This window comes from Ailuropoda melanoleuca, chromosome 3 (assembly GCF_002007445.2).
Source record: "Ailuropoda melanoleuca isolate Jingjing chromosome 3, ASM200744v2, whole genome shotgun sequence".
NCBI classification, from domain to species: domain Eukaryota; kingdom Metazoa; phylum Chordata; class Mammalia; order Carnivora; family Ursidae; genus Ailuropoda; species Ailuropoda melanoleuca.
The window spans coordinates 21,807,172-21,821,940 of NC_048220.1; the positions used below are offsets into that span (position 1 = coordinate 21,807,172).

Sequence of the window (14,769 nt, forward strand, 5' to 3'; positions counted from 1 at the left end):
AATAGTTATTTTACTCTATTTTAATATGATAAAATAAGTATTTTTATGTTAGTACTTTACTACTTGGTTATCTGCAATATCTTGGATATTTTCTATTTGGAAAATTGCAATATTGTAAATGTCTAATTCTTAGACTCAAGCTACTAATCAAGAGTATTCTCCTCTGCTCTCTTAGGTCTTCAAACGCCTTTGTCTTCATTTCATTTCTCTCGTTTGAATTGTTTAGTTTTCCTTGAACAAATCCCACATACCAAATTAAATTTTCAGTTGTTAATGGGAGGTTTTTTGTGGGGTTTTTTGTTTTGTTTTGTTTGTAAGGGGTGGTTTTAATCACTACCGTGAATGGAATCTATGTCAAAAAAATTTTTTTTATTGAATAAGCAGTACATGAACATACTCCTGGTATAAAAAAATTCAGAAATACAGACGTACGAAAACATAAGGTAAAAGCTCCATATGTCTCTGTTCTCCAATCATACTTCCCCTTACCTAAAGGTTACCATTATTAAATGTCCTTTCATTAGTATTTAACACACACAGAAGTGGATACACAAACACACACACTGCCCAAATACACAGCTGTTTAACAATTTGGCTTTTTTCCATATCTATAAATGAGATAATGCAATACATATTATTCTGCAATTTGTTTTCTTCTCACTTAAGGATATATCTTGAAAATCTTTCAGGTTTCTACATGCAGATTTAACTTTTTTTTTTTATAGCTTCATTATGGTCCATAGTATTTCTGTGCCATAATTTCTATAACTGATGTTTTACTGATAGTTACGCTACATCAAAATTTTGCTATTACAAATAATGTTGCAATAATGCATTTTGTGTTTAGGTCTAAAGATATTTTTCTATATATTTATCAATATAGATATATCAATACGTATCTAAGTATACATTAAAATTAGAAACACTGGGTCAAAAGAAATGCATTTTAAAATTTTAGCTGATACTGTTACACTGCCCTTCAAAAAAACTGGAGCACTGGACGTTTCCATCACCAGTGCCCATCTCTTCAGAGCTTCACGAACCTGGATATATACCTCCATTCAGAACAACGGGTAAGATACCTCCCACTGTTGTTTTAATACCTGTTGTCCTGATTACTTGTCTAGTTGAACACCCTGTGGTATCCTTGTTGTTCTGCACAGTTCTTCTGGGAATAACATATTCGTGTTCATCTTTTGCTCATTTTTGTGTTACAATTTGGCCTCTCTCTATTACTTGGTTTATAAGAATGCAACGGATTTTCAAAATTTTTCTTAATTTCCTTGAGTTTGCTAGATCTATAGCCTAGCCAAAAAAAAAAAACTTTTTAAAAAATGTTTACTTTCTATGTTCTTGTTTTTTTACCTCTGATCTCTAATTGCTGCTAGCAACATCACTAGTACTAGGCCTGGAGCATCTCGGTATTAAATAGTGCTGCAACGTCTTATTTTTTAGACAAACTTCAAACACTTATTAAAAAGAATGTCATTTAGGGGCGCCTGGGTGGCACAGCGGTTAAGCGTCTGCCTTCGGCTCAGGGCGTGATCCCAGCGTTATGGGATCGAGCCCCACATCAGGCTCCTCCGCTCTGAGCCTGCTTCTTCCTCTCCTACTCCCCCTGCTTGTGTTCCCTCTCTTGCTGGCTGTCTCTATCTCTGTCAAATAAATAAATAAATAAATAAATCTTTAAAAAAAATTTTTTTAAAAGAATGTCATTTAATTTTGGTTTGCTTTTCTTGTCAACAAAAGAGAGGCAGTAAAGTGCTTGGTTAATGATGACCAACGGCCTAGGTTCAGATACTCACTCTGCCACTTACTAAGTAGCACATAACCGTGGACAAGTTACTTAGACTAAGTCTCGGTTTCCCCAGTCATAAAGTAGGAATTTAGTACCTTCATGGTCCAGTATGAGGATTTTAAAAAGATCACTCTCATAAAGAAAGCACTTGGCACAGACCCTTACCACATAGAAAGTGTTCCATAAATGTAACCAATATGATTATAGCTAAAAAGAGACAGCTAGCTATATGAGAGTTTCAAATATATAGCAGTATTACCAAGAAACAAAATTTTGGTCCACACAGAAGGCAATGTGTGACCTCTTTCACTCATGTACGTTCTCTACACAGTAAATAATCAAGGAGAAAGTGTTGTCAAGAAACTTAAAAAACCCAGTCTCTGTGGGGCAAAGTGCCACACCAGTTTTGCTTCTAAAAGCCTACTCAACACACAAACGTTCAATCACAATTATGTACTACACTTACGATTTTTGTGGCCTAGTGTCATAATTCTATCCATATCATCAGCATTATTTACCACGTAAGCTGATAAATCTTTGATATAAACTCCCACATCAGGTCTTTCTTTAACCTAAAAAGGAAAGGAAAAAAATGACCCTAAGATTTTATGCACATACCATAATTGCACCACAGTTATTTATCAAACATCTACTATGTGTTGGACCCTCTGCTAAAAAGTGAGGCAAGAGTGATGGACAAGGTAGACGTAGTCCCTATGTAGACCTGCACAGGTGACACCCTACGGTGAGAACGTACAGATGAGTAACACCACACACCAATTATTTCAAGGGGGATAATGTCATGAAGAAAAAAAAATACAGGACGGTATGAGAATACACTATAGAGAGACTAAGCTAGTAAAGCAGGGACTTATAGTTTCCCCAAGATGACGTTTAAGCTAAGACTTCATGAAGTAAGAGGTAGCCAATCCAGGTTCCAGTAGCAGGAAACAAGTACGTGCTAGGATCCTGAAATGGGCCAAAACTAGGCACTTAGAAAAAGCAAAAAACAAACAAAAAAGACAGGTTGGCTGGAAAGAGTAGGAATCACAGGTAAAATAGGTGGGATGTCTGGCTACAGAGGTAGCCAGAGATAAGACTAAGCATAGTTAGTGGTCTTTATCTTAACAGCAACTTGAAGACACTGGAGGATTTCAAACAAATGAGTGAAATAATCAGATCTATGACATCTATGTAAAAATGTTACCTTTCTGTAAGTGACCTTATTTACCAAATATGAAGGATATATTTAGGATAGGTTTAAAGTACAGTGTTAGAAATATAAAATTCACTTTATAAGACCCTAGCAGTCACCGCCACAAGTCAACGAAAGACAGGCATCCTTGGAGATACACAGGCTCGGTTGCAGACCACCGCGATACAGCGAATATTCAACAAAACCAAGTCCAATGAATTTCTTGGTTTCCCACTCCATATAAAATTATGTCTATATTCTACTGTAACCTATTAAATGTGTGATAGAACTATGTCTAAAGAACAGTAATATATACTTTAATTAAGAAATATTTTATTGCTAAAATGCTAACCATCATCTGAGCTTTCAGCCAGTCGACATCTTTCTGCTGTGGAGGGTTCTATCTCATTGCTGATGGCTGCTGACTGGTTAGGGTGGGGATGGGCAAAGGCTGGGGTGGCTGTGGCAGTTTCCTAAAATAAGATAACAAAGTTTGCTGCAGTGACTGGCTCTTCCTTTTAAGAATGATTTCTCCACAGAATGTGATGCTGTTTGATAGCATTTTACCCACAGCAGAACTTCTTTAAAAACTGGAGCCAATCCTCTCGAACCCCACCACTGCTCCATCAACAAAGTTTATAAATATTCTAAATCCTTTGTTGCCATTTCAATAATCTTCACAGCATCTTCACCAGTAGATTCCATCTCAAAAAAAGCAAAACAAAACAAAACAAAAAACAAAGAAACACTTTCTTTGTTCATCCATAAGAAGTAACTCCTCATCCATTAGCTTCTTATCATGAGGTTGTAGCAATTTAGCCACATTTTCAGGCTCCACTTCTAATCCTAGTTCTCTTGCTGTTTCCACATCTACAGTGACTTCCCCCACTGAAATCTTGAGCTCCTCAAAGTCATCCATGAGGGCTGGAATTAAATTCTTCCAAACTCTTGTTAATTTGGATATTGTGATCTCTTCTCATGAATCATGAATGTTCTTAATGGCATCTAGAAGTGTGAATCCTTTCCAGAAGATTTTCAGTTTACTTTGCCGAGATCCCTTAGAGGAATAGCGCTATGACAGCTGTAGTCTTAGGAAATGTATTTCCTCAATAACAAGACTTGATCCATGGGCTGCAGAATAGATGCTGTGTTAGCAGGCATGAAAACAACACTCATCTCATTGTATGTCTTCATCAGCGTTCTTAGGTGACCTGGTGCACAGTCAATGAGCAATACTATTTTGACAGAAATCTTTTTTGCTGAGTGGGTCTCAACAGTAGACTTAAAATATTCAGTGAACCATGTTGTAGAGAGACAGGCTGTCATCCATGCCTCGTTGTGCCATTTAGAGATGAAAGACAAAGTATATTTAGCATAATTCTTATGGGCCCTAGGAGTCTTCAGAGTGTTAAATGAGCACTGGCTTCAACTTAGAGCCACCAGTTGCGTTAGCCCGTGATAAGAGAGTCAGTGTGTCCTTTAAAGCCAGGCACTGACTTCACTTCTCTAGCCATCGAAGTCCTAGACCGCATCTTCTTCCAATAGAAAGCTGTGTCATCTACATTGGAAATCTGCTGTTCAGCATAGCCACCTTCATGAATTATCTTAGCTGGAATTCCCGGTTAACTTGCTACAGCTCCTACATCAGCACGTGCAACTTCACCTTGCACTTTCGTGTTATGGAGATGGCCTCCTTCAACCTCATGAACCAACCCTTGCTAGCTTCAGACTTTTCTTCTACAGCCTCCTCACCTTTCTTAGCCTTCCCAGAATTGAAGAGTTAGGGCCCTGCCCTAGATTAGGCTTTGGCTTAGGAGAATGTTGTGGCTAGTAGGATTTTTTGTCCAAACCACTAAAGTTTCTTCATCAGCAGTAAGTCTGTTTGCTTCCTTATCATTTGTGGGTACACTAGCGTAGCACTTTCAATTTCCTTCAGGACCTTTTCCTTTACAGTCAAAAGTTGCTAACTCTTTGGTGCAGGAGGCCTAACTTTCAGCCTATCTTGGCTTTCAACAGGCCTTTCTCACTAAGCTTAATCACTGCTAGCTTTTGGTTTAAAGAGACATGTGACTCTACCTTTCACTTGAACACTTAAAGGCCACTGTACGGTCAACTGGCCTAATTTCAGCACTGCTGTCTGTCAGGGAATCGAGAGTCCCAAGGACAGAAAGAGAAATGGGGAAAGGCCAGTCAGTGGGGCAGTCAGAACATACACATTTATTAAGTTTGCGGTTTTATTTAGGCATGGTTTGTGGCACACCAAAAACAATTACAATGGTAACATAAAAGATCACTGATCAGAGATCACTGTAACAAATATAATAATAATGAAAAAGTTTGAAATACTGCAATAATTACCAAAACGTGACACAGAAACAAGAAATGAGCAACTGCTGTTTGAAAAATGGTGCCAACAGGTTGTTCGACACAGGATAAAAAATGCAGTATCTGGAAAGAGCACTAAGACGAAGCACCAGAAGATGAGGTACACCTGTAAGGTGAAGCTGAGGCTCAGGTCAATGGCTGCCAGTGGAAAGAACCGTTCCACATGTAGTAGGACCTCAGAGACAAAGATGACAAACGGAGTTTAAATAAAAAACAATCCCAGAGACAAAAATCACAAGGGCAGACACTCCAAGCTCCAGGTGTTGACTTGAGATCTAGTTGGCGGTTTGGGAGTTTTTTGGTCTCTTTTAGGTAACAATTTATAAGATATATTTATACATTAGGAAAAACTCCTCTTTTTCTGTCATGGGATATAAACACGCCCTGAAGTAGTAGCAGTAAAGGAGTATGCTGGTCTCTACAAACCACTGGGTGTTGACATGTGCTCTGAGCGCCCCAGAGAGTTCATGGTGCCAGGAGGAGGTTGCCGGAGGAGTTTGGGGGTCCTCAGGCTGAGACGAATTCTAAAGAGAGCTTCACCTTCATGTGTTTTGCATACTGTGCTTCCACGTAAAGGTCTGGTTTGATGATGTATTTAAATGCTTTAAACCTTTCAAATGTTTGAAAATTACTGGTCTATATCAATGCTTCTCAGAAAATCTATGGTAAGGAACAAATGTGTGTATTTCTAATCTGGCAAACTGATATTTCTGAAAAATATAAAAATCATGCATCTGATGTCATGACAATGTCAAATTGCTATAACAGTTTTTAAATGTTTACTCTCACATTCTGCATTCATGTAACTGCAGACCAGAAACATGCTTCTAACAGGCATCAGTCTGCAAAATCTAAGGTCATTTCCAAACACAGTATGACATTAATTTAAAATTCAATTAATAAGTGTAAATAAACGGATTAGATATGAAAGATGAAGAAATCAAATGTGATTCTAAATTTGTGAAAGCTTTTTTTTAATTGGGAAATGCTATCAAATAATTTCTGTCAGGGACACCTGGCAGGTTCAGTCAGTTAAGCGTCTGCTTTCAGCTCAGGTCATGATCCCAAGGTCCTGGGATCGAGTCCCACTTCAGGCTCCCTGCTCAGTGGGGAGTCTGCTTCTCCCTCTGCTGCTCCCCCTGCTCATGCGCATGCTCTCTCTCTCAAATGAATAAAATCTTTAAAAATAATAATTTTTGTCACAAAAACATAGAATTTAACTTCTGTAACAAATACTGTTTATAACACTAGAACAACAGATCTCAAAGGAGCAGTTACTCCCAAACCTCGAATGTTTCAGAAATTTGTAGGGAGAGTTTCTGGTTCACTTGAGGACACTATTAGCACTCACCGGCAGGAGCAACGGATACTAAACATCCTGAAATGGGTGGGATGGTTTATCAATGAAGAATTGTCCCACACAATTTTGAATATCCTAGCACATATTCACATGGGTGAAAAAAATTATTTATGATTACCTGAGTCTAGACCCTGACTCTATTTTATATATAAAGACAAAGTGCTTTTCCACAATAAGAAGAATAGAAATACATAAAACTGAGGAAAGAACTAATACTTCATTTTGTTCAGAACGCTAAAAAGAGCTTGTCACTATTTAAAAAACCATTTCATTAAACACCACTCAAGGTGTTTAGATCACCAATATAGCATATCTATAACAGTCTGCATTTATAGCTGTTGCATTCATAATGATTACTTATGCCTCTGACTACTTCGTTATGTCATTGAGTGTGGTCATATCTAAGCATTTATATAATGAAATACTAGCATTTTATTTTTTCAGTACTTTTGTTCTCATTTATATCACAATTGGTCAGTAAACAAATATTTTAAAAATTTTGTGTGTAGGTGGATTTTATTATCTACGAATTTTATTTCAGGATAGTCAAAGGGACATTACAAAATATATATTATAAAAAGGGGTCCCTGGGTCTAATACAGTTGAGAATCATGGACAAGAACGTTCCTGAGAATAAATCTGATCCATAATTAATGTACAAATGGAAATGTTCTTTCTTTTTTTTTTTTTTTTTAAGATTTTACTTATTTATTTGACAGAGACAGCCAGCGAGAGCGGGGACACAAGCAGGGGGAGTGGGAGAGGAAGAAGCAGGCTCCCAGCAGAGGAGCCTGATGTGGGGCTCGATCCCAGAACGCTGGGATCACGCCCTGAGCCAAAGGTAGACGCTCAACGACTGCGCCAACCAGGCGGCCCGGAAATGTTCTTTCTAAATGATTTTTATTCTAATAATTTCTGCAATGAGAAACATTTAAATGGTAAAACCATAGAATTAAAGTATCCATCAAAACTGACGTCAAAAATGACAACTAGCAAAAAAAAGAAACTTACCTTGACATTTCCTATGTACACATCATCATTACAGAATAGGCCTTCATTAAGGTCCAACAAACAATACCTAAGCCTGCAATACACTGCTCCAAATTTCAGTTTATATAGTAAACTTAAACAGAAAAAGGCTAGGGGCTCCTGGATGGTTCAGGTGCTTAAGCATTCAACTCTTGATTTCAGCTCAGGTCCTGAGATCAAGCCCTGTTTTGGGCTCTGTACTGGGCATGGAGCCTGCTTAAGATTTTCACACTGAGGGGCGCCTGGGTGGCACAGCGGTTAAGCGTCTGCCTTCGGCTCAGGGCGTGATCCCGGCGTTATGGGATCGAGCCCCACATCAGGCTCCTCTGCTGTGAGCCTGCTTCTTCCTCTCCCACTCCCCCTGCTTGTGTTCCCTCTCTCGCTGGCTGTCTCTATCTCTGTCAAATAAATAAATAAAAATCTTTAAAAAAAAAAAAAAAAGATTTTCACACTGAATGCCTACTGTCACGTTATAAGAGCTTAATAATAGTAGCTGCTGTTATTATACGTGTATTCTACACCATTCTACAAAGGTGGCTACTGTTATTCTATATTCTATTCAACTGCTCTATGCACATTATTCTTTAATTATTTTACTGATAATGGAATTCTAAACAAAATATCAGTATTAATATTTTAAAAGCTAATCTTTTTTTGTTTCATATCCTAAAATATTTGGCAATATTTACCAATTGTTTACCATGTGACCGAGCAATCCGGCTTCAGGAATTTATCCTCAGATACTCCTGCACATGTATGAAATCACATAGGTACAACACTACTTACCACAGAATTGTTTGTAACAGTGAAAGATTAGAAACAACCCAAGTGTTCATCAAGAGAGGGCTAGCTAAATACATTTTAATTATGTCCATATAAAGGATAGTATGCAGCTTTTTAAAAGGGCAATAGAAAAAACAAGAATGAGGAGGCTTTCTCTGTACTGTATGCAAAGACTGCCACAATCCATGTTCAGTCAAAAAAGCAAAGCGCAATGGGGAATAAAAACAGTCTTTTCAAAATGGTGCTGTGACAACTGCATATCCACATGTGCAATAATGAAGTTGGCCCTCTACCTCAACCATACATAAAAATTAACTCAAACAAACAAAAAAATGGATCAAAGACATAAATGTAAAAGCTACAACTATAAAACTCTTACAATAAAACAAAAGCATAAATCTTCGCGACCTTGGGTAAAACAATAGTTTCTTAGATGTAACACCAAAAGCACAAACAACAAAACTAAACATAGATAAATCAGACAAGACTAAATTTAAAAATTTCTGTGCTTCAAAGGAAACCATCATGAAAGTGAAAAGACAATCCATAAATGGGGAAAAAGTTGTGTAAATCATATACCTGTTAAGGGACTTCTATCTAGAATACATAAAGAAGTATTACCACTTAATAACGAAAAGACAACCCAATTAAAAACAGACAAAGGATCGGAACAGACGTTTCTCTAAAGAAGGTACTCAAATGGCTAACAAGCATAGGAAAAGATGTTCAAAATCATTAGCCACCAAAGAAACGGAAACCAAGCCCAGAGATACCACTTGACACCGACTACAATGGCTAAATAAGAGAAGGACAACAACAACTACGGACAAGGATGTGGACAAACTGGAAACCTCATTCCCTCGTGACGAGAATGTAAAATGGTACAGCCGCTGTGCAAAAGAGTCTGGCACCTCAGAAGCTTAAGCAAACAGTTAACCACAGGACCCAGCGATTACACTCACAGGTATACAACCAGGAGAACTGAAAAGATACATTCACGCAAAAACTTGTACAAATCTAGGTTCATAACAGCATTATTCATAATAGACAGAAAGTGAAACAACCCCACTGTTCACCTGATGGGATCTATAAAATGCAGTATGCCCATACAATGGATTACTATTCAGCAATAACAAAAAAATTAAGCACTGACACGTGCTACAACATGGATGCGCCATGAAAAGTGATTCTAAATGAAAGAAGCTAGTCATCAAACACCGCATATTGTACTATTCCTTCACATTATATATTCAGAATAGGCAACTCTACAGAGACAAAAAGTAGAGTAGTGGTTGCCTAGGACTGGGTTGAGAGTGGCATCTAAGAGGCACAGTGTGCCTCTTTTTGGGGGTAAGGAAAATGTTCCAAAACTAACTGTCATTGACAGAGGTACAACTCTATGAATATATCAAAATCCATTGAATAGTACACTTTAAATGAGTAAATTGTATGGTATATGAATTATATCTCAATAAAGCTATTTTTTAAAAAAAGAAATGAAAAACGTCAATGAACTGTGAAAACACTATAATAAATGAAAGAAGCAAGACACAGAAGACCATACTTTATATGATTCCGTTTGTATGAAATATTTAGACTAGGCAAATCCATTGGACAGAAAGTGAGTTATGATTACCAGGAGGTGGAGAAAAGGGGGAATGGGAAGTGACTCCTAATGGGCATGGGATTTCTTTTGGGAGTAACGAAAGTGTTCCAGAATTAGATAGTGATGGTTGTATAATTTTGTGAATATACTAAGAACTGATAAATTATATACTTCAAAAGGGTAAATATTATCTATTCTATATTATCTCAATTTTTAAAAACACTGAATGTGTATCAGCTAAGCTTGTAAGTTAACAACATAACGTACCTATTCACAAATTTTATAATTCTGTAATATTTATGCATATAATTTCACATTTCCCTTTCCTGAAATGCATGATAAAAATAATCTTTTGTGCCCATCTCTTACTCAAAAGTGTACAAACTAAACTTTATCAATCAGCAACTTTAGTTTTTCCTCTAGGTAAAAGAAAGATTGAAAACTACTAATATTTTTTTACTATATTCATGATTGGTCTTAGTATCTTTATTTTTGACACCTCAACAATTTCGGACTTAAAATCAATTCTGGAGTACTCTTGGCATTCATACCAGAAAATGAAAACACATTCACGTAAAAATCTGTGTGCAAATGTTCATAGATGCTTTATTCATAATAGCCAAAAACTATAAACTGCCTAGACATCCTTCAACAGGTCAACGGTTGAACTTTACATGTATACACCATGAAATGCCACTCAGCAATAATAAGTAATGAACTATCAATACATGCAACAACTGGACAAATCTCAGGGGGGTTATGCCAAGTGAAAAAGGCTGATCCCAAAAGGTTATATATCGTATGGTTCTATTTATGTAACATTTTTGAAAAGACAAAATTTTAGAACTGGAAAGTAGATTAGGGCTTGTCAGGAGTTAGGGATGGCAATAAAGCAGCGTAGTCTGGCTAGAGGTGGATGTGGTTATGAAAGGGCAACAGGAGGCATCTCTATGATACGACTGTGTAGTACCTTAACGTGGCAGTGGATCTGTCAATCTAAACACAAAGAGTACAAAAAAAAGTGGAGCACTGGGAGTAAAATCTGTGGACTGTATCAACAACATCATGGCTGTGACACTCTACTATGGCTCTGTAAAATGTTACCACTGGGGAAACCTGTGTAAAAGGTTCATCTATATAGAGGGTAATGTCTCCATATTCTTTCTTACAGCCGCATGTGACTCTACACTCATCTGAATAAGAATTTTAATTTAAAAAAAGTGCAGATCAAGGGGCGCCTGGCTGGCTCAGATGGTTAAGCATCTACCTTCACCTCAGGTCATGATCCCAGAATCTTGGGATCGAGTCCTTCATAGGGCTCCTTGCTCAGCAGGGAGTCTGTTTCTCTCTCTCTGCCTCTACTGCTCCCCCTGCTTGTGCTCTCTTGCTCTCTCTGTCAAATAAATAAATAAATAAAATCTTTAAGAAATAAAAAATAATAAAGTGCAGATCAATGTACAACTACCTGTAGAGTAGAAGTAAAATTATATTTGTTGATGCTTACATAATGGAACAATGAAGGAATACTGAAAGTGGTTATCTTAGGGCTGGGAAAAGTGGGCAGTTGGGGTAGGAACAATTTTACAAAGCATTAATTTTCACAATATTTTAAATTTTGAATCATGATCATACTACCAGGTCAAAAAATAAGTAAAATATTAAAAATACTTTTGGACAAAAAGAACCATAATTTAGTAAACATTCTACTATTTCAGAAAGTACCTCAATTTCAGTTATCCTTACCTCTAACCTCTGTGTCTGATCCTTGCCCAAAAGGTCACGGACTTCTTCATTATATATTTCCAAATAAGACACGCGAACCAAAAATCTATAAATAAAACATCATCTTAGAAAACATAAAGAGCAGAGAAATAAGAGCTGTTTTCAAATGTGTTCATAAGTTTTGTACCTATATGCTTTTCTAATGTTTGTACTTCTCAATATTAGAAAATAAAAGAATTCTCTTTTACCTTGTATCACCCTCTGCTTTTGCAATATGACCAAATATGTGAGCAAATGAATTTGGAATGATTCCTCTAAGTTCAGGAACAGCTCGAACGCCTTCCATGGTAAAAGTTTTGCCTGTTCCAGTTTGTCCATATGCAAAAATAGTCCCTGAAAATGATGAAGAGAATCAATCACTTTTTAGAGTCTAATGCTACAGAACAGTATCTCTCAAAAGTAATTTCTTTGACACTGTGATGCGATTTCTTCCCTGGATTTAAAATTTATTCAAGTACGAATTTCACTTCTATTATCAACAATAATAATATGTACTCTGTGCCACGTGAGTCAATAAGATATCCCTAATTATTAATAAAAAGCATCCCAAGCCCTAAAAGCAAAATTTTACATTATGGATAATTATAAGAAATTTACTGTAATGTGTATGTTAATTATTTAATGTGGACATTAAATTGGAGAAGGTAGTATAATTGCAGCAACGAAAGAATACAGGTTCTAGAACGGAAAGGCCTCACTGTGAATCCACACATCTGCCACTTTTTAGCCACCTGAGCTTAGATAAGGATATACCCGGAGATTGTCTCCTCAGGGGTAAAATGAGGACGAGAATAACTACTTGACATGCACAGTAAGAACCAAATGAAACAATTTTCTCCACGCGATCAGCACGAAGCTTGGTAGAGTACAAGTAAATGGCAGGGTTTTTTCTTCTTAATCCTAAAATAAATTAATTTTTAAAATATGTATTTTTAAAGTAAAAGCTCTAAGGAATAGGGGAGTTAAAAAATGTGACAAAACGATTATTATAAGTAATTACAGATACAACTTAAACTTTCTAAAGCCTAAATTCATTCATTCAACAAGTACTTGGCACACACCTGAGTATGGCATTATGCTAAGCACCAGGGACACGGTGACAAACAAGACAAACAGAATCCTTAATCTTGCGGTGTGCATCATCTTGGTAAGGAGATACTGGTCAAATATTTACAAGCAGGATGAGTGTTGGGAATGAGAAACGGAGTTCTAGCTGAGAGTAAAGGGATATAATCTCGGCAGAAGAAATGACACAAGAGGAAAGTGGAGGGAGATCAAGAAAGGCCTTCCAGAAAAGGTAAAGTTTAAGATATAATCTGAAATTGAGTAAGAGTTAGATAGCAACAGAGTGGGCAGCAAGAAGGAAGAAAGAAAACAGAAGTTTTGTGGAAATGAAATGAGATCAGAATGGAAGAAACAGAGATGAAAATGAAGGCAGATGGACAGAGAGGTGAAGACACCAGCAAGGGCCTAATCACACACTGCCATGAAGGCCATGCTAAGGTTTTAAGAACTTATCCTAAAAGCAAAGTGAAGCCACAGAATGATTTTGCAGTTAGGAGTGACATCAGGATCACTACGGCTACACTGTGAACAAAGAACTGGAAGAAAGAAAGGGGAGATATGAAGAAACCAGTCAAAGAGCTGGAGTGGTTAGCCAAATGAGAGATGGTGCTGACAACAGAAGGGAATGAGAGAGGTGGAAGGACTTCAGAGACATGTAACAGTTAGAATCAACAGCACCTGGGAAATAACCAGCCAGGGGACCAGGGATAAAGGAGGAATCCGGGATGACTTTCAAATTTCTGGCTTGAACAAGGGATGTATGACTATGCCATCTACTGAAGTGGTGAACACCACCAGAAGAAATGACGGTTTGAAGGGAAAGACTGTGAATTCAGTTGAGAGCATATTGAGGTCGAAGTGCCCGTGACACACCCAAATCCATGTGTCAAGCAGGCAGGTGGAGGGATGAGATGTATTTGCCCAGGGAAGCCCTGGGAGCAGCTGCAATTTCTGCAGGAGACAGCACAGTGTGAGAAGACAGCACAAATGACATTGCTTTTCAACTACTTCCACCCCATGCAAGTAATCTCTTATGTCACCATCACTTTCAGACTTTCCGTGACAATCATCACAATACTTAATCACAACAGAAGCCATTTTTTACACATGGAAATAAAAAAAAGTCTTGATTTTTTCTAACTCACTAAATATTTCAAACTATGCCATTAAGAATATAACGTATTGCCTTCAAAAGAGCTGAAAATATTATGAACTCACAGACCGCATGTGAGAGCCAACACAATGGCTATCATTCACTGATCATCTGCTCTGTGCCAGACCATGTACTTTACACGCATCCTCACTGAATTTTCACCCCAACCCTAAAAGCAAGGCACTATTTATATTCCCATGCATTAGCTGAGGAAACAAAGGCTTACAGAGGTTGAGTTACTTATTCAATGTCATAGTAAGCAGTAGAAACAAGATGTGAACACAGTTCACCTGGCTCTAGAGCCCTTATTTTTTAAAAGTATGTAAAGGCCAAAATTTTAATTCAAAATTAATTCCCAATACAATTCTATAAATTCATTAAATATATGAATATTATTGATTCAAAAAGGATATTGATCTATATTTTTAAAGCTGAAAAAGGAGGACCAAGAATCCCCTAGAATAAAAGAATCTCATCTCATTTTCAGAGATGAGATTCCAAATTTCTAGTTTTTGTATGTCCAACTTAACAAATCCAATGCTAGCATTTCCTTCAAAATGAACTTTTCTTAAAACTTTACTTTTAAAAAACTAAAAATGACCTGAAATTTTAC

At 37.1% G+C, this 14,769-nt stretch overlaps 1 protein-coding gene across 2 annotated transcripts in view; it reads right to left on the reverse strand.

Moving 5' to 3' along the window:
- KIF3A (kinesin family member 3A) overlaps positions 1-14,769 on the reverse strand; it is a 53,464-nt gene that overhangs the window by 25,896 nt on the left and 12,799 nt on the right. For both annotated transcript variants that reach the window (XM_019799039.2, XM_011224185.3), the window contains exons 3-5: positions 12,127-12,271; positions 11,900-11,984; positions 2,265-2,370 (exon numbers count right to left, since the gene is read on the reverse strand). In XM_019799039.2, coding sequence (XP_019654598.1) covers positions 2,265-2,370; positions 11,900-11,984; positions 12,127-12,271 — 336 coding nt within the window. The remainder of the gene's footprint in view (positions 1-2,264; positions 2,371-11,899; positions 11,985-12,126; positions 12,272-14,769) is intronic.